The 27,879-nt window shown below is 36.1% G+C and overlaps 4 protein-coding genes across 4 annotated transcripts in view; all 4 read left to right on the top strand.

The window, feature by feature from the left end:
* Positions 1–1,631: 1,631 nt before the first annotated feature.
* On the top strand, positions 1,632–3,592 carry LOC113780704 (LRR receptor-like serine/threonine-protein kinase EFR). The gene is made up of 2 exons (XM_027326483.1): positions 1,632–3,445; positions 3,562–3,592. Exons 1-2 carry the CDS (start codon positions 1,632–1,634, stop codon positions 3,590–3,592), a joined length of 1,845 nt encoding a protein of 614 aa, XP_027182284.1.
* A 64-nt stretch (positions 3,593–3,656) lies between these two features.
* LOC113781520 (receptor kinase-like protein Xa21) lies at positions 3,657–5,479 on the top strand. The gene is made up of 3 exons (XM_027327472.1): positions 3,657–4,371; positions 4,616–5,028; positions 5,256–5,479. Exons 1-2 carry the CDS (start codon positions 3,669–3,671, stop codon positions 5,017–5,019), a joined length of 1,107 nt encoding a protein of 368 aa, XP_027183273.1. The 5' UTR covers positions 3,657–3,668; the 3' UTR covers positions 5,020–5,028; positions 5,256–5,479.
* A 7,246-nt stretch (positions 5,480–12,725) lies between these two features.
* LOC113780703 (putative receptor-like protein kinase At3g47110) lies at positions 12,726–15,545 on the top strand. The gene has a single exon (XM_027326482.1). It carries the CDS (start codon positions 12,726–12,728, stop codon positions 15,543–15,545), a length of 2,820 nt encoding a protein of 939 aa, XP_027182283.1.
* Positions 15,546–19,289: 3,744 nt separating this feature from the next.
* Positions 19,290–27,879, top strand: part of LOC113779395 — a 34,935-nt gene continuing 26,345 nt past the window's right edge. The window contains exons 1-5 of the mRNA XM_027324965.1: positions 19,290–20,311; positions 22,302–22,446; positions 25,256–25,534; positions 25,677–25,844; positions 26,063–26,278. Coding sequence (XP_027180766.1) covers positions 19,410–20,311; positions 22,302–22,446; positions 25,256–25,534; positions 25,677–25,844; positions 26,063–26,278 — 1,710 coding nt within the window. The 5' untranslated portion in view covers positions 19,290–19,409. The remainder of the gene's footprint in view (positions 20,312–22,301; positions 22,447–25,255; positions 25,535–25,676; positions 25,845–26,062; positions 26,279–27,879) is intronic.

Here is a 27,879-nt window from a genome sequence, read left to right as displayed (position 1 = left end):
AGTGTGGGGGGAATTGATAAGGTGTTAATTGTTAGTAATTTTATTATTAATTTTTCCCTGTTTCCATGCCAAATATTATTTTAATTGTCAACATATACTTATATTTGGCATCTGGACTCAATTTCAGGAAGTGGAGCAGAAAAGAGAGATTTTCTTACAACAAATACTCCACACGTGGGAAGTTTCTAAAGAACATACAAGCTAGGTTCCACGGGTGTATTTGTGCTGGAATTGATGATTACAGTGGACTCCTCCGTTTTGATAATTGCAGAGGAATTGATGATTGTGCTGGAATTAATTGGAATGATGTTTTCTTTCATTATCTAACGGGGACCACGTAGAAAGTCTGTCCTTATGGTGGGAGATGTACTCATTAGCCAAGATGTTGGCTTTGATGATTGTAGCTTTTCCAATTGCTCCCTACGTAGAGTAGTGGGCTCAAGGAGAAAAGACTATGAAAAAGCTATGAAGACTAAAGGCTTGCCTTATATATATCGAACGATGGCAGAAGACGAGACGCTAGTGAGTTGTAGTTTTCTTTCAAAATAAGCTCCGTAGGAGGATAGAGGAGTTTGTAGTTTTTCTCTCCGAGGGATGTTCCAGAGGAGAGAATAGGGAGTTGTTTTGGTTTGTTGAATTCTATTGTGCAATTTTCTTATTTTCTTCCGAGAGCTTTGTTATTCACTCTCTCAATTATCGAAGAAAGATGATGTCTTTAAATTCAATTGAATTGTGTGAAGATTTTCGTATGAGGCGTGGCTAATTTTCTCATCTAGTCAAGGATCAACGCGAAGACGCAGTCCCAAATATCTGTGAGATCTAATTAATTTTACGTGTTCCTTAATTTGTTAATATTTGCATGTTTTCTATTTTAATTTTCATGGGATTATTTTGTTAATTGGATATCAAGGGCCCGATGTGCAATTTGACTTATTAATCTCTTGTCAAATTAATCAATTAAATCCGTAATTATTTAGTTGGTTAATATTAGTGACAACTAGTATTTTCACATACTAGGGGGACATACAATCTGATTTAAATAACCCTTGTAGCGTGTTATTAATTTGGGTTAGGCTTTTCTAATTTTTAATGCAATTAGGAAATTAATTCCTACGGTCGTACCTAGGAGTATTTCCTGGTTAGAGGTAATCAACGGTCGTACCTTGGTTATCAATAAATTAAGGAAAAGCTGGTCGTTAGAGTTTATCGGCGACTATAACTAGCCTATTAATAAAATTAAGTGAACCTTCTTTGCATCAATGATCGGATGAATGGACTGTGTCTGCGTAGTTGTATCCTTGGCTAGAATTTTTTATCAGTTATTTAATTGCTATTTATAATTGTATTAATTAATTAATTATTTTTGGTTAATTATTTTTAGTTAAATTGTTTAATTATTTATTTTATATTTCATCTTGATAAAAATCCCCCGTGTCTCGAATTTAAAAAGAATCAAATTTTTTCCAGTCCCTGTGGATTCGACCATGCTTACTACTATACACAGAAAATTTATTTTTCTTAAGCAGGTATTTATTATTGCACAGGCACGACTCCTGTCACATTCCGCAGAAACTTTTATCATTCAATCATCAATTTGTTGCAAATTATTCCATCTTCGCATCCAACAGCCCATGGAAGTTCCCAATACCATGTGGGGATTTCGCTCATCATCAACATTAGCGAACATATTTCTCCTTCTCTTAGTTGCCATGATCTTTTCAGTAAGCCATGTTTCAGCTTCTAAACAATTTAAAAATGAAACTGATCGTCTTGCTCTGCTTGAATTCAAGAAGCAGATATACGATGACCCGCTTGGAGTGCTGAACTCCTGGAACCATTCACAGCACCATTGCCAGTGGGAAGGAGTCACATGTAGTACTCGACATCAGAGGGTGATAGCCTTGACTCTACGGCATAAGCACTTTTCCGGAATTATATCTCCTCATGTCGGAAATCTAAGCTTCATGAGGCTCATCCATCTTGAGGAGAATCAATTCCATGGTGAGATTCCCCAAGAATTTGGTCGCCTCCTCAGGCTAAGAGTCTTGAACCTGTCAAATAACGCACTCGGAGGAAAAATCCCAGCAAACCTGAGCTACTGCTCAGAGTTGATAAATATTTGCCTACAGAGGAACAAGCTAGAAGGGAAAATACCGATTGATCAGCTGAGCAGTCTGAAGAAGCTTGAAAGACTTTTTCTTTTTGTAAACAATTTGACAGGAGAGATTCCCTCCTCCATTGGGAACTTATCATCGCTGACTACACTCGGTCTTGCCTTTAACAATCTGGAGGGAAATCTGCCCATGGAGATGGGGCTCTTAAAAAGGTTTGCTGGGTTAGGAGCTGCAGAAAATAATCTATCTGGTATAATCCCTGCCTCTATCTTTAATAGTTCAGCCATTACTGTCATTTCAGTGGCCGGCAATTCCTTTCATGGCAGTCTCCCAACCAACATAGGTCTTACCCTACCAAATCTGAAACTATTAGCTGTTGCGGAAAACAAGTTCTCTGGAAACTTGTTAACTTCAATCACCAATGCTTCTGGGCTTGAGGAACTTGATCTTTCCAGCAATAAGTTTGCCGGCCAACTTCCAACTAATTTAGGAGATCTGACACAACTTAATTTTTTATCTCTTAGTGATAATCTCTTCGGCAATAATTCTACAGGAGACTTGGATTTTATTGCATCACTGACCAACTGCAATAATCTAAGAATTCTTTCCTTGAGTGCCAATAAACTTGGAGGTAATGTACCTAAAATCATGGCCAATCTCTCAAATCAACTCACTGAACTGTTCGTGGGAGCAAACCAACTGTCAGGAACCATTCCACAAGGATTTGGAAACTTTGTCAACCTAATGAAACTTGGCCTTGAATTGAACTCTTTTTCAGGGATTATTCCAAGAGATTTTGGCAAGTTACCAAATTTGCAAGGATTGCGTCTGGACCATAATGACTTGTCAGGACAGATAGTCTCTACCCTATGCAACAACACCAATCTATTCTATCTGGACTTATCATTTAACCAGTTTGAAGGGGGCAATATATTTGACAATGTTCTTATGAACTGTCAAAATTTGCAATATCTTGATATATCTCAAAACAACTTCACTGGAATTATATCACCACATTTTCTGGAGACGCACTCATCACTGATTGCTATGGTATTAAGTGAAAATTCTTTCACTGGTTCTCTACCTCCTGAAGTTGGGAAGCTTGTACATTTGGTGAATTTCTCGGTTTCCCACAACCAACTTGCTGGAGCTATACCCATCTCACTTGCTGACTGTTCAGAGCTGGAGAATCTTTATATGGAAGCCAATTTTTTCCAAGGAACAATTCCACCAAATTTGGCTTCTTGGAAGAGCATCCAGAAATTAGACCTTTCAAGTAATAACTTGACCGGTCCAATACCCAGAGAACTTGAGAAGCTTCAATATTTGAGGTATTTAAACCTTTCCTGCAACGACATCGAGGGCGAGATACCAAACACTGGAATTTTCAGTAATGCAAGTCAAATATCATTGACCGACAACAACAAACTCTGTGGAGGCATTCCAGAATTGGGGTTCCCTCCTTGCCCAGTGATTAAGGGGAAAAACAGAGGAATTGGGGTTGTCATATTGCTGTCCATTGTTTTACCAACAACACTTCTGGTTCTCGGTGCAATGTTGTTATATTTCTTGGTATATCATAAAGGAGAAAGAAGAATGGTGGCAGGATTCTCTAGCATGCCCCCAAGAATCGATGAGCTCTTGCGGCTTTCTTACCATGAACTTCTTCGTGCAACTTCTGGATTTTCACCAGAAAACTTAATTGGTTCAGGAAATTTTGGAGCTGTCTACAAAGGAAGGCTAGAAAAACATGGCAACAAGCTTGTAGCAGTCAAAGTTCTTGATCTTCAAAAGAACGGAGCTTCGAAAAGTTTTAAGGCTGAGTGCAAAGCATTGAGAAATATTCGCCATAGAAACCTCGTTTCTATCGTGAGTTATTGCTCCAGTATTGATTCCAGGGGTGATGAATTCAAAGCTCTAGTCTATGAGTTCATGGAAAATGGAAATCTGGACCTGTGGCTGCATCCTTCAGGGACAACTGATCAGGCAACAAGCTCAAGAAGTCTTAATCTTTCTCGGAAGCTAAATATTGCAATCGATGTAGCTTCAGCATTGCAGTATCTTCACGACCACTGCGAAGCTGAGATTGTTCACTGTGATCTAAAACCAAGTAATATTCTTCTTGACAATGATCTTGTTGCTCATGTGGGTGATTTTGGATTGGCAAGGCTTCTCCCAAAACCCGTCAACACTTCTTCCGAACAAAGAACCAGCAGTACCATTGCCATAAAAGGATCAATCGGTTATGCAGCTCCAGGTAATTATAATTTACAACCTTTTTATGGTCAACATGTTATTTAATTCTTTTTAATTTTTGGTTATAATGACTATGAGATCTCTAATCACCGATGCATAGTAGCTAATTTTAATTAAGTCATTTCGTTCTAAAAGAAGGTCCATTATGCCCCAATCCAACATTTGATTAATTTTAATCACTTAGTTTTTTTTTATAGCTTTTCTTTTACTACCCAATAATAATTTGTCTAGAAACAAAATCTCAGAGTATGGAATGGGTCTTGCGGCATCAACTCAGGGGGATGTCTACAGCTACGGCATTCTTTTGCTAGAGATGATTACAGGAAGGAGGCCAACAGATGATATATTCGTGGGTGACCTTGATCTACATAACTATGTTAATGGGGCTTTGCATGAACGAGTTTCTGAGATAGTGGACCCGTTGCTTCTTCTTGAAGGAGATGAAAACAGAAATATGACTCCTGGAGGGGAAACTATTTATGGTGGAAGAGAGATAGAGTGCATTATTTCCCTATTGAAAATTGGACTCAAGTGCTCTGCAAGATTACCAAATGATAGGATGCATATGAATGAAGTTGTCAGAAAATTACATCTCATTAAAGATGTTTTCCTTGGTGTCAGGGTGCATCAAGAAAATCTTGAAGCTTAATATCTACAGGTATACACAAGAATTTAATACAGCCCGCAAGTTGAAGTCCATTTTTTCTATATTAGGTAAAGAATTTTATTCTTGACCTAGGCTTGCAAGCCAGCTCGTTCTACCAGTCAAAATCTATTCTAGTCCAAACCAAAAAAAAAAAGGCAAAAGCTATGTGTTGTGCTTACAAGTTACAAGCATGGAAAAAGATGGCTTCTCATACTAATGCATGAATTCTTGATTTGCAGCTGCTTACAGGTCTGAATCTCCAAGCTGAAGTTGTTAATGGGGTGAGCTAATGAAGAAGACACCTTCGGCTTTTTATTTGAAAATAAAAATAAATGGATGCTCTTCTTTATAAGAATTGGATGTTCTGGGAGGCAGTCAATTGGTTCAATTCTGCTTGAACATCTTAATGCTTCCATATTATGCTTGAATAATATGCAACACATTATACTTACAATGCATAGTCTTGCTCCCACTTTCTTTGAATTTTGATTTTGCTACTATATGAAATTTCGGTTACTATGAGAACAACATAAGGGGACAAAAGGTGAGCATCAATTGTACAATAAATTCACATGTTCCCTTATTACCATATCCATGTATTGCCCAATTAAGTCACATTGCCTCTTAAAACTGTGGATCTTTCCATGGTGGGGTTCATACTTTTATGCCATATCTTGATGATTTTGAACGTAAAATGTTAGTAGGGCCTAGCAAGTAACCTAGGCAATATCGGGTTGAAAGAAAAGTTAAAGAAGGAAGTGAAGGGGAAGGAGAAATGAAAAGAAAAGATAAAATGTTAAATAATTGGAGGAACTGCCAAGAAAAAAAAATCAGAAGGGAAAAGGATTTTTGAGTGAACAATTTATCCATGTGCAAGTCGCGTCCTCTGGCTCTGGCAGCCCAACTTAGGGTCAAAATTCGTGAGAAGCACAAATTGGGTAAAGTATCAATTGGGAACATTCTACCATAGTAGTAATAACAGACTCTCCGTTAGCAGAGAAAAAGGAAAGCAAAAAAGTGTATAGTGGGCAAAGTGTAATATTTTGACAAAACTTAATTTTTTTTTTTTGAGGGAATGTTTATACAAAATTAGTTCATGAAGCAAAGTGAAATACCGACTTATATGAAGGCACACTTTGTTGCTTTGATAATATCATTAAGGTTTAATCTTTTTTGCCCATTAATGTATATATTTACGAGTTTAGATGCATGCCACGCTATTTTAGTTTGAATTTAAATATCAAACTTTGCAAGTATCTAAAAACCAGCTTGTCTATATACCAATAATGATTTGTTCATTAAATAATCTCATTTTTAACTTGTTTAAAATAACACCATTATTTTAGCTTTTACTTGTGTTAATTGCACTTTACACTCATTGCTCCGACTACCATTTTCATCCTTAAACTACACTTTAGTCTTTAAACTGTAAATTTTGTCCCGCTTAAATACGATTCTTGATGGAATGCTCAAAATTAATCGAATAATTCTCATATTCCGTTAACTTTTCATTTTAGCTAAAATTAACCAGATGTATTGGGACATAAATGTCAATTCAAAAACCCTTAAAACCTCTTAAAAGTTAAACGTATTTTCTTTTTCTTCCTTTGTTCTTACATTTTTTTCATTTCCTTTTCTACTACCGCACAGAAGGTACCACCATCGCTGAACCATACGCACAGAAGTTATGAAATAGTTTAGGCCAAGTCTAACGGTCCGGAATCAATAATTTGCATATCTCTGTATCTCCGTCATTGAAGACCAATATCCACATAATCATCCGCTACAAAACGTATCCAAAGGAAATTAAAGAGCATCTATGCTCCCAAAAATGCTTCAATCTCACGCTCAACATTACCCACAATTAATACAACCCAGCATGTCCCAACCATACCTTCAAATCTAGCGGCACCTCTGCTTCCAATTTCCACTTTCAATTTACAGCTATAAGTCCAGCTATTCTAGAAACCCTCAAAACCATGGTTAGACCAGACAATCCTTTAATCACGCCATATTTAAACCCCTATATCCAAAAAAATAAAATCCCAGCTAAAAGAATTATTCTCAACCAAAACAACAACGATGGTACTAATGTTGAAGAACAAGAGACATTTGCGGTCAATGTCAAAATTGATGAAAAAAAATCAATTTTTCCTAACTGCATTTGACTTTTTGAATTCCTCGATTAATTTTTTTTATTTAACCAATTTCATGGATAATCTTTTTTTTTTCAACAAATGAATTTCATGGGTAATCTAGGTTTAAAAATTTCAGCATTGTTAGATCGGTTTCGTGGTTGTCATTTAAAATCCTCACTATCCTTGAACCTTAGTGACAAACAACTTTTCATCTCTGCAAGTTGAATGTCAAAAAATTCGTCGGAAAAAACACTATTCTATAGTAATACTAAAATTTAAAATGCTTTACTTTAGATCTATACTGATGGGCAAGACCCTGCTTGCGGCTTAGACTTCAACAAATTAGAAATTTTTGGCAATTTTTTGGAGATTAAAAATTGAGTTGCAAAGGTGAAAGAGTTAGATTATTGAGTGGACTGGTGAGGAATATAACTAGGAGAAGGAATCATTAAATTAAGATTAAATTAAGATGAATAAGAATAAGCAGATGAAGGTACAACAAAAGAATCTCATTGGACTGAGAGGATTTTTATTTTTTGGGTCTCAATTGAAATTACATTTTTTTCCTCAAATACTTTTGTTTCATTTTAATTACACTCACAAGTTAACGGAATGTAATAATTATTCTAGTATTAGCTTTCTTTCGCGTTCCATCGAGCATTGTATTGAAGTGGCACGAAATTTATAATTTAGGGAGTAAAGTGTTTCATTTTTAAAATTGAAGTTTAAAGGGTGCAAAATGAAATTAACTCATCTTGCTAGTATAATAATCCCAGCATCCAACTCTCCCTCTCATATTTCATCAACCGATCTCAACTCCGCTCCGGCGGTCCCTTTTGGACGGAAACCTAGTTGTTTACCGAAGCTGTATGTATGCATCAATACCTGTTAATCTCTCCATAGATTATCCATGGAAGACAAAGAAACAGAGTTCCTCTGTAAACTCACAGCAAACCATCTCTTTTTAGCCCAATTCGAATGCCTATGAATGAGATAGCAAGAAAATTAGATCTTCTCAAAGATCTGGCATTTGCTTCAAATCAGATCTCTGGGTCGGATCCTATTCTGAGAAGTAAGGAAAATTTTCCTTGCTAAATTTGACGCCGGATATGATTTGCTTCGAGCCAGATCCAAGGACCGAACTCACTTTTGAGAATTGAGAAGTTTCTTTTGATTTGATCTGACTTTGGAGTTTGGACTTACGGTCAGATCCTTGTTAACGGTTAAAATTCATTAAAATTTTACCACCAAATGATGCCTCAACTTTAGACAATGATTCTGATCACTTGCGCTTCTTATGTAAATACGTATTCACATGAAACAAAACTTTGAAAATTTTTTTGATCAATGACTATAAGATACAATTCTTGAATTATAACAATTCTAACTGTGCAAGATCACATAAAGGATTGATTTACTGCAGAAAATCATTCTTCACATTTTAAAATATTTTAAAACTACACTTTGTTGTTCTAATCAGTCCGTTATATTAGTGTATATTATAGACAAACAAACTTTGTCTTATCCCAAAAGATATTTATCCTTTGTAATAGATATTAACAGTGAGCAAGTATAGCCTAAAGAAAAGTGGTTACTGCAATTTATGATTTTTTTTTTTTGAGAACTGTAAATTATGATTTGAAACCTTTTCTATCTTTGTCCATCTCCCTAGTGTTTATACCTTCTTCTTTCGAGAAACGAAATTTGACTAATTAAACCTAATCCCAGAAGTCAACCCAAAAGCCGGCAACTCTTGGATTGCTCCCAGGGACTTAACTACCCAAATCCCAACCCCCCCAAAGCCGATGTGGGATAGAAACCCCGACAGGGGCCAAGCCCATTAGACCTGCTGCTACTAAGCGGTAAAGACCCCCCACAAGCCCAGAGAATGACGACCCAAGCAGAGTTTCTTTCGAACTGACGCAGGCAGATTACTGCCATTGTTTTTTTTCTTCTTTCGAGAAACGAAATTTGACTAATTAAACCTAATCCCAGAAGTCAACCCAAAAGCCGGCAACTCTTGGATTGCTCCCAGGGACTTAACTACCCAAATCCCAACCCTCCCAAAGCCGATGTGGGATAGAAACCCCGACAGGGGCCACCTAGTGTTTATACCAAGAGACTAAAGTCTTCTGGTCCTTGCAGAGTAGACATGCAGTGTACTAAAATGCAAGCTTAAAATTAGACTTAGAAAAGGAAGTCAACAGCAACTGTTTGGTCCTTCCTAACAAGTAGCTGAGTGAAGTGGACAAGTCATTTAGCAGACTCACTGTCATAGACATGAAAGAATAAATTGTGGGCCACGAATATAGAAATTGTGAGAGCATTCAGATTGGTTAATATTGACGGAGTAAATGAGGGGTTAGAAAAACTTTGAGAAAAGTCTAAGATGGTCACTCTAATTGAATATTTTCAATATGTTCAAAAATCGTCGATAGAGAAATTTCTTTGTCACTTCTCCCATACACATTGAGATTCTTAACTGTAGTAGAAAGAGAGGCGAAAGACCAAAACAAAGCAAAACGGACAATAATGTCATCCCAAATTGTTTGTTAGAGTGTAATTTATTTCAACAAAATCCAGTGCCTTGTTGAGTAATGCTCAGGGCACGCAAGGAACAACAAAATAAAGTAAAATGAAATAATAAAAAGGGTTATTATTATCACTTTACCCCCTTAACGTTTGGTGCTACTATCAATTTCCCCCTTAACGTTATCTTTTAGTCACTTTACTTCCAAGACTAACGGTCAAACTTAACGGAATTTGTTAATTTAAGTGAAAAGACATGTTTAACCATTAAATTTATTATCACTTTGCTCCCATAAAATATGGTTTCAGTATCAATTTACACTATAGAGTTATTTTTTAGACAATTTATCTTACCATTAAACCAATTTAACAAGTTTAAAAACTTTAGAGGAAAATACCCTCCTCTTTGCATAATAAAAATAATAAAAAATTTAGAGTGACTTTTCTCATTTTTAGTATCAAGAAAAAAAAAGTCAAAGTATTAATTGCTTTCTTCATGACGATCTTATTAATATTAAAAAATATATAAAGATGGAGAGGAGAAGGGGGAGAGGGAGAGAGAGAGCTCAATTCTTTTTTTAAAAATTACAAATTAAAAAAATTAAATACTTTTATTATTTTAAAATTATTTCACTTTTTTGTTTACCACAAAATTCCAATCCTAATATTGACAACCTTAAAGTAATACGATAATGTTAGACTTTTCTTTATTTTCTTTTTTTGCAAAATCTAATTTTTTGTCTCCTTCTTTCCTATCTCTTTTTCTTTTCCTAGTATTAATAAATGTGAAAAAAAGAAATTTGAGAAAACTCTTTTATTTTTATGTTTTTTATCTCTTAAAGTGAACAAAAAAGGAAGATAACCATTCCAACTTTTTTTATTTTTAATTATATATAAAAAAAGGATACATATATTTAAATTTTTTGACCATACTAATTAGATTAATGATGAGGTAAAATGCCTAGAAAATAATGTTAGGAATTAAAGTGATTGTATCACTATAATCTAAACGAATAAAGTGATAATAACAATGTAGTAATGCTATAAAATAAAAGGGTATTTTTGTCCAAAATTTCTTAACATGTTGCGTTGAATTACTTATGGGGTAAAGTGACTAAAAGATAACATTAGGGGGTAAACTGATAGTAGTAATATAGTTTAAGGGAGTAAAGTGATAATAACCCTAATAAAAATATCAACTCTGTGGAAATAGAGTCCATCTACAAAAAAGTTACTTCAAATCACGACATTTTTAAACGATAAATACAAACATGAAATTTTCTAAAATTAATAAAATGGATGGATTATCCATTAGTTTGTTTCTATTTCAAACCTTTTCTTTCTTTGTTCATCTTCGTGGTATTTACACCAACAGACTCAAGTCTTCTAATCCTTGCAGAAAAGACATGCAATGTGCTAAAATACAAGCTTAAAATTATACACTTAAAAAGTAAGTCAAAAGCAACTATTTGATCCTTTCTAACAAGTTTTTGAGTGAGACTATTTTTTGAGTAACTTTTTTTTTTTGAGTGGTACAAAATATTAGAATTGACTAATGATTTTAGGGACAAGTAAACAAATTAAGAGAAAGATGATATTAGAGAGTGAAGTTCAAAATAAGTATACCTGAAAGGGATTTACTACAATTAACTCTTAAGGGTATCAATATCTTTTTGACATTTTCGATACGTAATATTAGAGTTGACTAACGATTTACTGATAAAATGAGGAACAAATAATGTTAGAGCGTAAAGTGCAAAACTGGTTAAACCTTGAGGGAAGTTTTTGTGATTAACCCTTTATTATATGATCGACAATTTCGGATGTTAGTCAAGAATAATTATTCAAAAAATATTTCTCTCATTTCCCCAACAGACCATATTGCTTGAAAACCATGCTCCTGATCTAGCATCTAGCAATCAAATGAGGAACGTTTTTCTACGATTCAAGTAGGGAAAGTAGTCAGTCAGTCAGCGGATTCAGGAAATTATATGGACGCAAAATGGTTAACCACAAAAATATCGACTTGAGTGAGTGCATGAAATACGATGAATTTATCTAATCCGAACGGCTGAGTAGCTTTTAACTCATGATCACTTTGTCATTAACAATGAATAGAAGTTCCCGCGGCTAAGGATCTCCGGTGCCTGAAAATGATTCATCAGCAGTACACAATGAATATTTGCACTAATCACGATCATAATGAATATTCAATGAATTTCTAATTGTTTAATGAGAGAGAATTTGTGCACGAGGAAGAAAGATGACCCAGCAGCTGCGGACCATGTGTGACCTTAAATGATAGTCTTCACCAAGTAATTTTCCGTTTCATTAAAAATCTTGGGACCACCAAATTGTTTCATCTCTCATGTTTCTTTAAAAAAAAAAAAACTTTTTCTTGTCGATCACACATTCTAAAATGAAGTAAATTAGCTTCAGGATGACAATCTGACCTAGATTTTAGGGAAAGCATTGGAACATTACTTGAAATTTTTTTTTCCTAAATCTAGCATACACCTGATATGCACATATGACATTAAGTCAACATAAAAAAAGAAAAAACTAAAAATTATAACATAAGAAAAACCCTTCTTTTTTAAAAAAAAATTAAAAATTTTCTGAGAAAATGGCATTAAAGCAACATAAAAAGGGGAAAAATTGGGAACATCACCTAAGAATATCAAGATTCTTGTGATTTGTGTTAATTGGGAAGATCAAGTACTCCACACAAATGAAGGCTTCCCGTTAATCATCATCTCTGGTAGATGATCACATTAATCCCAGCTTTGAAAAGTATTAGTTATGGTCGATATGCGTAAATTGCAAGTTGGTGGAAGCTTACTGACCATTTCTCTATTAAGTTCTGACAACGAGGTTTAGCTCCAAGAATATACCAAGAAAATTAAGTCCCATTAGTTCCAATTGTGCGGGCTACATGCAAGATTCTATAACAGCCCAAAACATTGTTCCCATAACGCAGAAACTTTTATCGTTCAATCATCAATTTGTTGCAAATTATTCCATCTTCGCATCCAACAGCTCATGGAAGTTCCCAATACCATGTGGGGATTTCGCTCATCATCAACATTAGCGAGCATTTTTCTCCTACTCTCAGTTGCCGTGAACTTTTCAGTAAACCATGTTTCAGCTGCTAAACAATTTCAAAATGAGACCGATCGACTTGCTCTGCTTGAATTCAAGAAGCAGATATATGATGACCCGTTTGGAGTCCTGAATTCCTGGAACCATTCACAGCACCATTGCCAGTGGGAAGGAGTCACCTGTAGTACTCGACATCAGAGGGTCATAGCCTTGACTCTACGGCATAAGCAGTTGTCTGGAACCATATCTCCTCATGTCGGAAATCTAAGCTTCATGAGGTTCATCCAACTTCCGGAGAATCAATTCCACGGAGAGATTCCCCAAGAATTCGGTCGCCTCTTCAGGCTGAGAGTCTTGAACCTATCAAGTAACGCAATCAGTGGAAAAATCCCAGCAAACCTGAGCTACTGCGCAGAGTTGGTAACTATTAGCCTAACGGGGAACAAGCTAGAAGGGAAAATTCCGATTGATCAGCTAAGCAGTCTGAAGAAGCTTGAATATTTTAACCTTCGCACAAACAATTTGACAGGAGAGATTCCCTCCTCCATTGGTAACTTATCGTTATTGATTGGACTCGCTCTCGACTTCAACAACCTGGAGGGAAAGCTGCCTCTAGAGATGGGGCTCTTGAAAAGGTTGGTTCAATTATTTCTTGGAGAAAATAAACTATCTGGTATAATCCCTGCCTCCATCTTTAATAGTTCAGCCATTACTGTCATTTCAGTGGCCGGCAATTCCTTTCATGGCAATCTCCCAATCACCTTACCAAATCTGGAAGCATTAGGTGTTGGGGGAAACAAGTTCTATGGAAACTTTCCAATTTCAATCACCAATGCTTCGGGGCTTGAGGTACTTGATCTTTCCAGCAATAAGTTTGCCGGCCAAATTCCGACTAATTTAGGAGATCTGACACAACTTAATTTTTTATCTCTTAGTGATAATCTCTTCGGCAGTAATTCTATAGGCGACTTGGGTTTTATTGGATCACTGACCAACTGCAGTAATCTAAGAATCCTTTCCCTGAGTATCAATAAATTTGGAAGTAATATACCTAGAGTCATGTCCAATCTCTCAAATCAACTCACTGAATTGTACTTGGGGGGAAATCAACTGTCAGGAACTATTCCAGAAGGGTTTGGAAATTTTGTCAACCTATATATCCTTAGCCTTGAATCCAACTCTCTTTCTGGGGTCATTCCAAGAGATATTGGCAAATTACAAAATTTGCAACATCTGCGTTTTGGCAATAATCAATTTTCAGGACAGATAGTCTCTACCCTATGTAACGCCACCACTCTATACCTTCTGGACTTGTCAACCAACCAGTTTGAAGGGGGCAATATACTTGACAATGTTCTTATAAACTGTCAAAATTTGCAATATCTTGATATATCTCAAAACAACTTCACTGGAATTATATCACCACATTTTTTGGAGACGCACTCATCACTGATTGCTATGGGATTAAGTGAAAATTCTTTCACTGGTTCTCTGCCTCCTGAAGTTGGAAAGCTTGTACATTTGGTGAATTTCTCGGTTTCCCACAACCAACTTGCTGGAGCTATACCCATCTCACTTGCTGACTGTTCAGATCTGGAGAATCTTTATATGGAAGCCAATTTTTTCCAAGGAACAATTCCACCAAATTTGGCTTCTTGGAAGAGCATCCAGCAATTAGACCTTTCAAGTAACAATTTGACAGGACCAATACCAAAGGAACTTGAGAAGCTTCAATATTTGAGGTACTTAAACCTTTTCTACAACGACATCGAGGGCGAGATACCAAAAACAGGGATTTTCAGTAATGCAAGCCAAATATCATTGATTGGCAACAACAAACTCTGTGGAGGCATTCCAGAATTGGAGTTCCCTCCTTGCCCAGTGATTAAGGGGAAAAACAGAGGAAAGCTGAAGGTTATCATATTGCTGTCCATTGTTTTACCAGCAACGCTTCTGGTTCTTGGTGCATTGTTGTTATATTTCTTGGTATATCATAAAGGAGAAAGAAGCATGGTGGCAGGATTCTCTAGCATGCCCCCAAGAATCGATGAGCTCTTACGGCTTTCTTACCATGAACTTCTTCGTGCAACTTCTGGATTTTCTCCAGAAAACTTAATTGGTTCAGGAAATTTTGGATTTGTCTACAAAGGAAGGCTAGAAAAAAATGGCAACAAGCTTGTAGCAGTCAAAGTTCTTGATCTTCAGAAGAATGGGGCTTCGAAAAGTTTTAAGGCCGAGTGCAAAGCATTAAGAAATATTCGCCATAGAAACCTCGTTTCTATCGTGAGTTATTGCTCCAGTATTGATTCCAAGGGTGATGAATTCAAAGCTCTAGTCTATGAGTTGATGGAAAATGGAAATCTGGACCTGTGGCTGCATCCTTCAGAGACAACTGATCAGGCAACAAGCTCAAGAAGTCTTAATCTTCTTCAGAAGCTAAATATTGGAATTGATGTGGCTTCAGCATTGCAATATCTTCACGACCACTGCGAAGCTGAGATTGTTCACTGTGATCTAAAACCAAGTAACATTCTTCTTGACAATGATCTTGTTGCTCATGTGGGTGATTTTGGATTGGCAAGGCTTCTCCCAAAACCCATCAACACTTCTTCCGAGCAAGGAACCAGCAGTAGCATTGCCATAAAAGGATCGATCGGTTATGCAGCTCCAGTAACTATAATTTACAACCTTTTTATGGGCAAGATGTTACTTAATTGTGCACAGAAGTATAGAACTTTTGGAAGATTTAATTCTTTTTAATTTTTTTATTATAATTACTCTGAGATCTCTAATCACTGATGCATAGTAGCTAATTTTAATTAAGTCATTTTGTTATAAAAGAAGGTCCACTATGCCCCAATCTAACATTTGATTAATTTTAATCACTTAGTTTTTTTTTTATAGTTTTTCTTTTACCACCCAATAATAACATGTATAGAAACAAAATCTCAGAGTATGGAATGGGTCTTGCGGCATCAACTCAGGGGGATGTCTACAGCTACGGCATTCTTTTGCTAGAAATGATTACAGGAAGGAGGCCAACAGATGATATATTCGTGGGTGACCTTGATCTACATAACTATGTTAATGGGGCTTTGCATGAACAAGTTTCTAAGATCGTGGAGCCGTTGCTTCTTCTTGAAGGAGATGAAAACAGAAATATGACTCCTGGAGGGGAAACTATTAATGGTGGAAGAGAGATTGATTGCATTATTTCCCTGCTGAAAATTGGACTCAAGTGCTCTGCAAGATTACCAAATGACAGGATGCATATGAATGAAGTTGTCAGAAAATTACATCTCATTAAGGATGTTTTCCTTGGTGTCAGGGTGCATCAAGAAAATTTTGAAGCTTAATATCCACAGGTATACTCAAGAATTTAATACAGCCTACAAGTTGAAGTCCATTTTTTCCATATTAGGTAAAGAATTTTATTCTTGACCTAGGCTTGCAAGCTAACTCGTTCTACCAGTCAAAATCTATTCCAGTCCAAACCAAAAAAAGCTATGGGTCGTGCTTACAAGCATGGAAAAAGATGGCTTCTCATACTAATGCATGAATTCTTGATTTGCAGCTGCTTACAGGTCTGAATCTCCAAGCTTTTATTTTGGACGAAGTCTTGTAAGCTAACTGGTTTCTATCGTTCAGAATCCAATTTAGACACACACACACACACACACAAAACAAAAAACGGAAACAAGAGAAAAGTTATATAAGTGTTGTGCCCACTGGCATGGAAAAGGATGTCTTCTTGTACTAATGCTTGAAATCTTGATTTGCAGCTGCTTACTGGTCTGAATCTCCAAGCTGAAGTTGTTAATGGGGTGAGCTAATGAAGAAGACACCTTTGGCTTTTTATTTGAAAATAAAAATAAATGGATGATTCAAACATATTCCTGTAGTCTTTCTTTATAAGAATTAGATGTTCAGGGAGGCTGTCAATTGACTCAATTCTGCTTGAACATCTTAGTGCTTCCATATTGTGCTTGGATAGTATGCAATACATTATGCTTACAATGCATAGTCTTGCTCCCGCTTTCTTTGAATTTTGATTTTGCTACTATATGAAATTTCAGTTACTATCAGAACAACATAAGGGGATAAAAGGTGAGGATCAATTGTACAATAAATTCATATGTTCCCTTATTACCATATCCATGTATTAAAGCTGTGGATCTTTCCATGGTGGGGTTCATACTTTTATGCCATATCTTGATGATTTTGAACGTAAAATGTTAGTAGGGCCTAGTAAGTAACCTAGGCAATATCAGGTTGAAAGAAAAGTTAAAGAAGGAAGTGAAGGGGAAGGAGAAATGAAAAGAAAAGATAAAACGTTAAATAATTGGAGGAACTGCCAAGAAAAAAAAATCAGAAGGGAAAAGGATTTTTGAGTGAACAATTTATCCACGTGCAAGTCGCGTCCTCTGGCTCTGGCAGCCCAACTTAGGGTCAAAATTCCCGAGAAGCACAAATTGGGTAAGGTATCAATTGGGAAATGGGAACATTCTACCATCGTGGGTAAAAAAGACTCCATTGGCAGGGAGAAAAGGAAATCAAAAAAGTGTATAGGGGGCAAACTGCAATATTTTGACAAAACTTTCCTTTTTCTTTCGAGGGAATGTTTTGACAAAATTAGTTTATGAAGCAATGTGAAATACCAACTTACATGAAGGTGGACTTTTTTGCTTTGATAATATCATTAAGTATTAATCTTTTTTACACTGTTAACTGTTAATGTATATATTTACGAGTTTAGATGTATGTTACATTTATCTCAGTTTGAATTTAAATATCAAACTTTGCAAGTATCTAAAACCTGCTAGCCTATATACCAACAATGATTTGTTCGTTAAACAATCCCACTTTTAGCTTGTCAGTTTGAATTAAAATATCAAACTTTGCAAGTATCTAAAACCTTCTAACCTATATACTAACAATGACTTGTTTTTTGTTCGTTAAACAATCCCATTTTCAGTTTGTTTGAAATGACATTGCTATTAAGCTCTTACTTGTGTTAATTCCACTTTGCACTCTTTACTCCAACTATCATTTGCATCCTTAAACTACGCTTCGCTCTCTAAACTATAAATTTTGTTCAACTTAAATACAATAATTCTTCCTGAAATGCTCAAAATTAACAGAATAATTCCCATATTCCGTTAACTTATCATTTTAACTAAAATTAACCTGATGTATTGGTACATAAATATCAATTCAGAAACCCTTAAAACCTCTTAAAAATCAAACATTATTTTCTTTTTCTTCCTTTGTTCTTGCATTTCTTCTTATTTCCTTTTCTACTACCAGATAGAAGGTACCACCATCACCAGCAGCATACAATCAATAGTTTAGCCAAGTCTAACACCAGAATCAATAATATGCATATCTCTCCATCATTGAAAACCAATATCCACATAATCATCCGCTGCAAAACGTGTCCAAAGGAAATTAAAGACCATCCATGCTCCCAAAAATGCTTCGATCTCACACTCAACATTACCCACAATTAATACAACCCTACCTTCAATTTCCACTTTCAATTTACAACAAAAAGTCCAAATATTCTGGAATCTCCACAAAACCATGGTTAGACCAAACAATCTTTTAATCACCCCATATTTAAACCCCTATATCCAAAAAAAAAATCCCAACTAAAAGAATTATTCTCAACCAAAACAACAAGGATGGTACCAATGCCGAAGAACAAGAGACATTTGCGGTCAATGAAAAAATTGATGACAATGGGGTGTGATATGAAAAAAAAATCAATTTTTCGTAACTGCATCTGACTTTTAGAATTCCTTGACTAATTTTTTTTTGGTTTAACCAATTTCATGGATAACCAAGGTTTGAAAATTCTAGCACAGTTAGATTGGTTTCGTGATTGTTATTTGAGATCCTCAGTACTCTTGAATTTTAGTGACAGCAACTTTTCATCTCTGCTAGTTGGATGTCAAGAAAGTCGTCCAGAAATCACTATTCTAAATACTGCTAAAATTTAAAATGCCTTATCTTAGAGTTTAGGCCTCTATTGATGGGCAAGACACCGCTTGCACCTTGGATTTCAACAAATTAGAAATTTTTGCCAATTTTTTGGAGATTAAAAATTGAGTTGGAAAGGTGAAAGAGTTAGATTATTTAGTAGAACAAGGAGAAGGGATCATTAAATTATTAAGATGAATGAATAAGAATCAGTAGATGAAGGTACACCAAAAGAATCTCAGTGGACTGAGAGGATTTTTTTTGTTTTTTTGGGTCTCATGAATTTACATTTTTGTCCCAAAAAAATTTTGTTTCTTTCGCGTTCCGTCTAAGAATTGCATTCAAGTGGGACGAAATTTATAATTTAGGGTGTAGAGTGTTTCATTTCTAAAATTGAAGTTTAAAGGGTGCAAAATGAAATTAACCCTTCTTTCTCCCCTTCGTTCTTGCTTTCCTGCATCCCAGCTCAACTCATCTTGCTTGTATAATAATCCCAGCATCCAACTTTCCCTCTCATATTTCTTCAACTATATAATAACCGATCTCAACTCCGCTGCGGCGGTCCTTTTTGGACGGAAACCTAGACGTTTACCGAAGCTGTATGTATGCATCAATACCGGTTAATCTCTCCATAGATTATCCATGGAAGACAAAGAAACAGAGTTCCTCTGTAAACTCACAGCAAACCATCTCTTTTTAGCCCAATTCGAGCCACTTCGGGCGACTTTACGTAGTCTCCGAGTCCGAAGCCCGGAGCTTGCCCGATCAATTTTGCAAACAATTGTAGCCAAAGGTGGCCGCTTCGACTCAGTCCTCTGGTCTCACCATTCCTGCCCTTCCCCATCCCTCCTCGCCTTTTTGTCAACCCTCGAACTTTTGCAATTCAATGAACCCGTTCTGGGGCTCTGGTCGTTCGACGAAAATAGCTTGAAATTGAGGGCTGAGTTCTTGTTGTATGTGCAAATTGTAAGTTACAGGGTGGTGGAGAGTGTTAAAAAGCATGTAGAGTTGAATGGAATTCAGGGAATTGAAGGCGGCTTTAGAAATTTCAATATCCCGGTTGAGTTTTTGGCGAAAGAGGACGGTTTTAGGATTTTGGACGAGGAAAATGGTAAGTGTTTGTGGGTTTTGGATAGGATTTCTAATGTGGGTTTGAGCCGATTGAGGCCGGACATGATGGTAGTAGAGGGAGAGGAGGAGAGGGAGGGGGTTGCAGAATCTGTTGAGGAGATTGGGGAAGAGGAAATGATGGTTTTGAAGAGGGTAATTTTGGAAAATGCAGAGGTTTTTGATGTGTTGTGTGTGAATATTGAGAAACAGCTGGGTATGATTCAGAAGGATGATTCAGGGATGGCAATTACATTGAGGACGGAAGGGAAACGAATGGAGGTGGAGGATAGGGTGTTTAGGTTGGCGCAAAGATGTGTCCAGATTGTGCATTTAGATGCTATGAAGGAATTGTTGGACAAGAATGAGCTGGATGGGGTGGTTTCTCATTTAAAGTATCTTCATTTGGATTTTGGTGTGGAGGACATGGACTACCGGTATGTGCAGTTGTGATTTTACCAACATGGTTGATGTTTTTTTTTTTTTAATAATGTTGTAATCTTTATTTTCCTTAATGTTTTATCGAGATTAATTGGAGTTTATGCTGGTGATTTTTGGTTGAATATGATTTTGATTGAAAATCAGAAGTAGAAAGTGGAATTTTGTTGGCTCTTTCGTCTGTATGCTGACCTTGTCCAATGAACCAGAATTGACATGCATGGAAAAGGACACAATAGCGTGCTTGAATTTGAGAGCGTTAGATTGAGAGGATAGATTAAAATATAAACTATTAGAGGAAAGAGTTTTCCAAGAAGTTTGCTGTTCAAAAGTTGTGAAATATGGAGATTGAAGACTAGTTAATGGTATTCACATATCTACACATATTGCTTATGAAAGGGAGAAAAGGGAATTCTCATCCAGGAGGAATTAAATGCTAATGAAAATTGCTATTTGTTGACCATTATCCCATGTGAATTTGAAGTTTTTAGGATTATGCAAATTTGAAGTCAATATTATCCTTTTGCAAATTTGAAGCTCACTGTGCTGTCCGGATATGCTAAACAAAGTAACAAACAACTTTCTGATGATGAAAAGGATGTGTTACTGGATTGACGTGAAACTGGAGAAGCTTTTGTTTGCTCGGTTCTCACATACTTTTCGAATTACCAAATGAGAAGATGTTTTTTTGAATTTGTTCTTGAATTTGCAGTTGGTATCTTTCATATGGGAGTGAGCCAGCAACTTTCTGGAAAAATATAGAAATAGTTTTTTTTTGTTTCTTTTTTTTTTTTTAATGTTTAAGTATCTTGAGGGTGTGTATTTGATATCAGTCTAAATTGCAAATAGAAGCCAGTAGCCACTTTGGCATCTTTGAAAAGAGAATACAACTATTTGTGGATATCTGATCTGTTTGATTCATTGGGCAATGAGTCTAATGTCTTGATAAAATACATCACAACTATGAAGCTCATGAAAGTATTTAAAATTATTGACTGTTTGATGTTTTCCAGCAGCAGTTATTTGTTAGGGTAGAATTGGGAGGAAAAATAATAATTGAAATTGTATAGAAGCAATTGAAATTGTATAGAAGCAATGAAACTTTAGGAAAGATACTTTGTAAGTTAATGGGCTAGGTAGTTATTGTTAGGGTCAATGTACTATGTGATTCTCATATGAAAGGAGGCTGGAATTGATTACGTGTCCTGGAATAATTTGACCATTCTAAGCACAGGATGTGCATTATTTAATCAACATAATTTGTTTGAGGATTTTATGAATTTGATGCTTTGGAAGTGGAAACTTGTTTAGGCATGTGTGTACTGTGCAGTTATCTTCTTTATCACTTTGTATATTGGGGTTTTGTTGACATTGATTACTTTCTCGTAGAAGCTGGGCTTTGTTATCTTCTCTGTTTTTCTGATGGTTCAACATTGGAAGTTTTGAATGTCATGAGGAATTAGTGTATTGATAACTGTTATAGACAGTTATGGTTTACTGTAGTCATCTGCCAATTGATGTAGAATTTAGATTGTCAAGAGGCTTGAAACTTATGTGTGCACCTCATTGTCTTTTCATTCTCTAAATTCCTTCCTAGGTGAAAATTGGTCTCTTATGAAACATCTTTCAGATTGTCAAAAGTCGAGAGACAAAAATAGTATTCTCCTAGTCACAAATTTGTTATCTGCAGATTGCAGAAGCTATTTTTTTTTTTTTTGCTCCATGAGATCTTAATTTTTCATGCATAACAAACCAACAGAATATTCATAAGTAATTAAAATTCTGCTATATATTCTCTTTCTATTGCCACTTCTTAAAAGTCACCAAAAGAAGGGGAAAAAAGAGAAATGTACCAATGATAAGACAGTTATTTTTTTTAAGACAGTTACTGTTAACTTTGAGATTTTTTCTTTGTTTCCTTTTAATATGTCAAAAGCTTGAAGAAGTTCTCCAGCTATTTGATTCAACTCCGTTTTGTTGTTGTACTAGAATGGTTTTGGAAGGTCTCCTCAGGAAGGTTTTGCCAAGAAGAGTTAACTATGGAGATTCCTGGTTCGCCGTGCGAGATAAATTGTTGTCAGTTTATGGAGAAGCACTTTCTTCATCTTGCATCCGTCTTGTTCAGATGATTCAGGTGGTATTGATGTTTAGTCTTTAAACATCTGAGCTGCTGAACTTATTTGCCAGTAAAAAATAGTTAATTGTTCATAATTTTTGCTATGGTGCTTATGTTGAGTCACCCTTAACTGGTTGTAGCCGGCTAGTGAAATCTTGTAGAGTCCTTTTTGACACAGAAGTAAATGTATATTTTTTTGGCTATCCTGATGCTATTATTTCTTTTCCATTCTAAGAAAAAAGTGCACACTTATTCTTTGTATATTAGTTCCAAAAATATCTGATCTTCTGTGATGGGAAGCTATTATCTTGCAATTCAATTTTTTTCAAGGACTTAATTTGGCTGAGGATTTGGTCGTATTTTACCGCTTTCCTGTTAATCCAATAAGTTAATAATCTATGACTGCAAATAGCAGTGAAAGCTTCCTACCTGCTCTTGCAAGGTACTATCTGCAATATTGATAAATTGAAGTAGGAATTAATTATAATGGAGAAGAGTAGAACTACATCTGCACCCTGCAGAAAGGAAATTTGTGTTCAGGATTCACCGAGGTGCAAGCACTCTACTTGAAGACTGCTTTAGGTGTGTAACATAGTGGGAGCAGTTGTGGGATGGGAGGCTTTCTGCACACCAAAGACACTAAGTATAGGAATGTAAAATGATGCTTTGGTGCATGGTCATAGAGCTCTGCTGCATGTGACATTGAACGTGAATTTCCTCTAGAGTGGCAACAGCGGAAGAAATCTCTTGGGTGAATTATAATTTGGCAAGTTGAGCATGTTTGATGGAGGTTGAATTTCCTTGACAATGGAGTCAGCTAAAATGGACTGAAAGGGTGATGGAAAAATGGTTTACCAAAAAAAGAACAAAGGAATCATTTTTGTTTACTTTTAGATCAGGTGATAATGAATTTGGCAAGTTTTCTCCATATTCTGAAAGGCGCAGACAAACTTGCTTCAAGATATGGGTTGCATGTAAGGTTCCTATAAATGGGATGTCCCAAAGGAAGACTTGCTTTCAATAGGAAGGGGTCCCGCAGGTAGGGGCAGTTTTCAGTTCTGATGGTCAGTATTTTATATACATTGCTTATTGTTTTGCCATCTTTTCCTGAAAATTGTTGTGTTCAAGGGTTGGGCTTCCATCTCTAATTGAAGGTTGTGGGTTCAACTCAGAAGATTGTAAACTTGAGGCAAAGAATGTCAAGCCTCCTGAATGATGGACTCCTTGGCATTTTAAGCTCGGTAAACTTCAGATGGTTGCTCTGATGACAAGGACATGCAAAAGGACTCTAAGATGGTTTCTAGTGTATGACGTTTGTTTAGTAGTGCAGTTTAAAGGGTGATTGTCTGTCTTAACATCATGGTATGCTGTTGTCAAGTTAGCTGCATCTTTCAGCAGGCTATATATAAGACTGCATTGTGGTGGCTGATCCCTCATGTTGATATGTCTTGTTTTTCTGCAGATTAATTGAATTCTGCTTCTCATTTACTCAACTATGCAACCAACATTTTCCATCGAATTCATTTTCCATTCTGTTGTTTGATTTCTTACTCTCTGTTAGTGGTAGATCATCTATTTGCAGATTCTTGGTGTCTGTATCTATCTACCCCACTTCCTTTTCCTTCTTCAGTTCTTATATCTTAAACTGATCTTTTTCTATTTCTCTTCATTCTTCCATCTTTTGATTTCATTTTGCTTCTTTCTGTTCTGCTGCTTCAATTTTTCCTTCCCTTGCCTGATTCATCTTCACTCTTTCTTTCTCCTGTGATTTCTCTTCTGCTTCGGTTAGTCACCGCCTTCATCCGATTCCTTGTGTCAACTATAATTCAGGGAGCAAATTGAACATTAATGGCCTTCTTCAACTGCTACAGTTTAGATACTATATCTTATATGGCAATTAGCATTAATAGGCCTGGAAAAATGGAAAACATTAAAATGTTGATACCTGACCTTGGTAGTAGTAGTTAAAATAGAAGATTGAGAGTTTGAACAAAAACTGTTCTAGCCTTGTAAGGGGGGTGATATTGGACGTTAAGTTTTGCATTTTGACACCATTGACTCTCTTGGGGGTTATTTTGGGTGGAGACACTCCAGCAGCAACTCAGCCATTTGATTGCCGATTTTTCAGACGTCAGAGCATGACTTTTAAACATTTGATGGTGATTTCTACAGTTAGGGTTCTTTACACATACTGCTGATTGCAATCAATCAGCCATCAGTCTGTCCGGGAAGCCCTCTTAAGAAATATCCCTAAAGGGATCTGTAGAGCTACTATAGGCTTGAATTTCTCAACTGCATGCATTGGTGGAAAGAACGCTGGATTGTTAGCTGATAAGCTTGGTTTTAAGCAAGCAAATCCGTTAGTAGCTGCATAAAGGAAGTATGTAGACCAGAGGGCTCCTTGTGTTTGCAGTTTCTGTTCTTTATTAAGGTTTCCATCTTTTTTTTAATTCAATAGTTGGCCTCTTATCTTGTTTCTGATTGAAGCTCCAGTATGATTAAATGAGGATGAGATTTCGGTGGCTGATCTTTAGCACTTGCCTTCAAACACACAAGAAATGGCGGCTATTCTTGTGACCATTTTACCCCTTTTTAGACTTCCTGCTGAGTTCTCCTTTGCATTTAATAGTGGTGAACATTCTCTGTTGTTAAACGATTATGTCCTTCATGCGCATTTGAATGGAGGAATTGCAGAGTTTTTTTTTTTTTTTTTTTTAAATATGTCAAGAGCTACATTTGTACTTAGGTAGGAAAGTTAGAAATTCTTTAGCACATTCTTGATTGGTGATAGATTACTTATTTCGGCCTGTATTGTAACTCTTTACAGGTTATTCAAGATGAGTTACTTTCTGAGGAAATAGAGACATTCAAAGCTTCTGAAAATGGCAGGATCCATTTGCCCTTTCATCGTCTTGAGAATTTTAGTGCAGAAATGACGCCTGAGACGACTTCAAACATCAAAAGTGTTCAGTTGAATATTGCAACATCAGCTTGCACGAGAGATATGTACCATTATGCTCGTGTTAGCGGCTTGCATGTTCTTGAATGCACCATGGATGCTGCTCTGACTGCTGTGCGGGATGAACAACTTGAAGAAGCTAGCCATGTACGTGTCCTTTCCTGTGCTCAAATTGATTCTACTAGTTTAACCATCCATTTGACACTAGACTTTTTGCCATTGAAAGTTGATTTATTTCCTTAACTTGCCGTTTTTTATATTTCTTATTTGGTATCCATATATGTGGTAGATTTTGTCACTTGCTCCGCGACTTCAACCCCTTGTTGCTGTCATGGGCTGGGATCTTTTGTCTGGCAAAACTGCAATGAGAAGAAAATTGATGCAACTTTTGTGGACCACTAAATCACAAGTTCTTCGCTTGGAGGAATCCCCTTTATATGGTAATAAGTCAGATGAGGTAATATTTTGTGAATAAAAGCTTCGTAGTTTAAAGTTTTTAAATGTCATATGCAAATCATGCCTTAGCTGTTGTACTTTCTTCTGACGTCCGTTGCATGGTTATGAATCGATGCATGACAAAAATGTATCAAGTTGTCTGTTTATGTAGATTGAATGTATAAACTTACACGTGCACAAGCACCAGCACTTTCTGATTTTGTCTGTTTGTCTTGGCAGGTTTCCTGTGTTGAACAGCTCTGTGATACATTATGTTATCAGCTTGACCTTGCTTCCTTTGTTGCTTGTGTCAATTCTGGCCAATCATGGAGTCTGAAATTGTCAATACTCTTATCTGGCAAGGACTCAAAAGATGGTGGAGATGAAGATTTCCAGGGGGATCCATTTGTTGAGAATTTTGTGCTGGAAAGATTGTCTGTTCAGAGTCCACTTCGCGTAAGAATTTAAATGTGTTTTCATCTTGGCCTAGTTGGCTGTGTTGGCCATGCAGTGTCAGTTGTCTGTCAGAACTATTTCTAGTCCTAATTGTTATGAATGTTCCATGCAGTGATGGATTTCAAGCCATTTCTTGCAGAATCTCTTATATTTATCTTTTGTACGATTTGATGAATATATTCAGTTACTTGTTGGCTGCACTAACTTTAGGTTCTCTTAGATTAGGATTAGATAGTTCTAGATTGTTGTTTGTTCCCCCCCAAAAAAAAACCACAATTATGCTGCCTGAGTTTTTAGAGATCTATTAAAGGGAAAATATGATAGGAATGCTTAAAGATGGTAGTTGAATTCTGCTTTAACCATCTTCCGAGGATCTCTTACTTATGTAGTTGTCATGTTAAGATACTGTCCCATAGCAATTCCTTAAATTGGGCTTCTGTTTGTTTTGCTTGAATTTTTAGCGTTTTGAATTGTATCATCCAGAACGATAGTGTTGAATGTTGCCTGAATTAGAGATCCTTTGGGTAATAGATATTAGAAGATTCTACTTTGGTTTAAAGTCTTAAGCTATGAAGTTATTAAATACTATCACGTGTATCAATGAGTCTGTAATCATCGTTTCCATGTTGGTAAATAATTTGCTAAAATATGTGAAAGTCTCTCCTCTTTTTCAGACATTTACCTGTAATTCCTGATTCGGAACATGCACTTTTAAAAGTTATCCAAAAGTATACCTTCTCCTTGCTTTGGTCTTTATTTAATCTGGACTTTACAAACTGCTTGGAACAATCATTTAGTTGGATGTGAGATATTCAAATTTGGTTCTGATGAATTTATTTTACATAAGTGCTTAGACAGTCCATACCAAATACCATTGCACCAGGCTTTTAAGAAAGTAATTTTCTCTATACAAAATGTAAACTAGTAAAGAAAAAGCTCATCTTAAGGCTTTCTCTCGCTGTTTTGCAAGTTCAGTGCTTCAAGCTTCAATTGAACAATATTTGTTTGAAGACTGTTCCTTCTGCAATCCTCTCTTTCTCTCTCAAACACACACACACATGCAAGGGTCTCATTTGCCTCTTTGAATAATGTTGAATTATGTAAAACACCCTAAGGGTTGGGGATTCTTTTGGTTTGCCACCTTCAACATGATTATTAGGCTCAATGCATGAATGCAATATTCCTTGTCATTTTGACTTGTGACAAGAAAAGCCTTTGATTTCCTTCTATAACTTGTTGTCCATCTTAGCCTTACAGTAAATTGCATGTAACCACATTGCAGTTTTCCCTAGTATCACTTGACCACTTGTATTACCTTTTCTTTAGAGGCACTTTATTGAAATTTGTTTTCTGTAGTTGTTTTAATCACTGAATTTTGGCTCTCAAAACTTTTCATTAGTCATTAAGGGTTAAAATATTGTATAACATAGTTGGTTGTGACAACCTAATTGGTAGAAATTCCTCTGTATTCTGAAAGGCAACAACATAACATCCAATCTCTCCAATGGGGTCTATATGGATTAGGTGTTTTTCGGGGGTATTTTTCAAAAACTACACTGTAGCATTGTATTTTAAAAACTTTTCACTGTAGATGTATTTTG

The sequence above is a fragment of the Coffea eugenioides genome, chromosome 8 (genome assembly GCF_003713205.1).
Source record: "Coffea eugenioides isolate CCC68of chromosome 8, Ceug_1.0, whole genome shotgun sequence".
Taxonomy (NCBI): domain Eukaryota; kingdom Viridiplantae; phylum Streptophyta; class Magnoliopsida; order Gentianales; family Rubiaceae; genus Coffea; species Coffea eugenioides.
The sequence above is the reverse complement of the archived record's forward strand: the minus strand, read 5'-3'. Positions and strand labels throughout refer to the sequence as shown.

Coding starts and splice junctions, on each gene's coding strand:
- LOC113780704 (XM_027326483.1), top strand. CDS start 1,632: ATGGAAGTTCCCAATACCATGTGGGGATTTCGCTCATCATCAACATTA. Junction 3,446..3,561: donor GAGAAGCTTCAATATTTGAG/GTATTTAAACCT, acceptor GAGGCATTCCAG/AATTGGGGTTCCCTCCTTGC.
- LOC113781520 (XM_027327472.1), top strand. CDS start 3,669: ATGTTGTTATATTTCTTGGTATATCATAAAGGAGAAAGAAGAATGGTG. Junction 4,372..4,615: donor AATCGGTTATGCAGCTCCAG/GTAATTATAATT, acceptor ACAAAATCTCAG/AGTATGGAATGGGTCTTGCG.
- LOC113780703 (XM_027326482.1), top strand. CDS start 12,726: ATGGAAGTTCCCAATACCATGTGGGGATTTCGCTCATCATCAACATTA.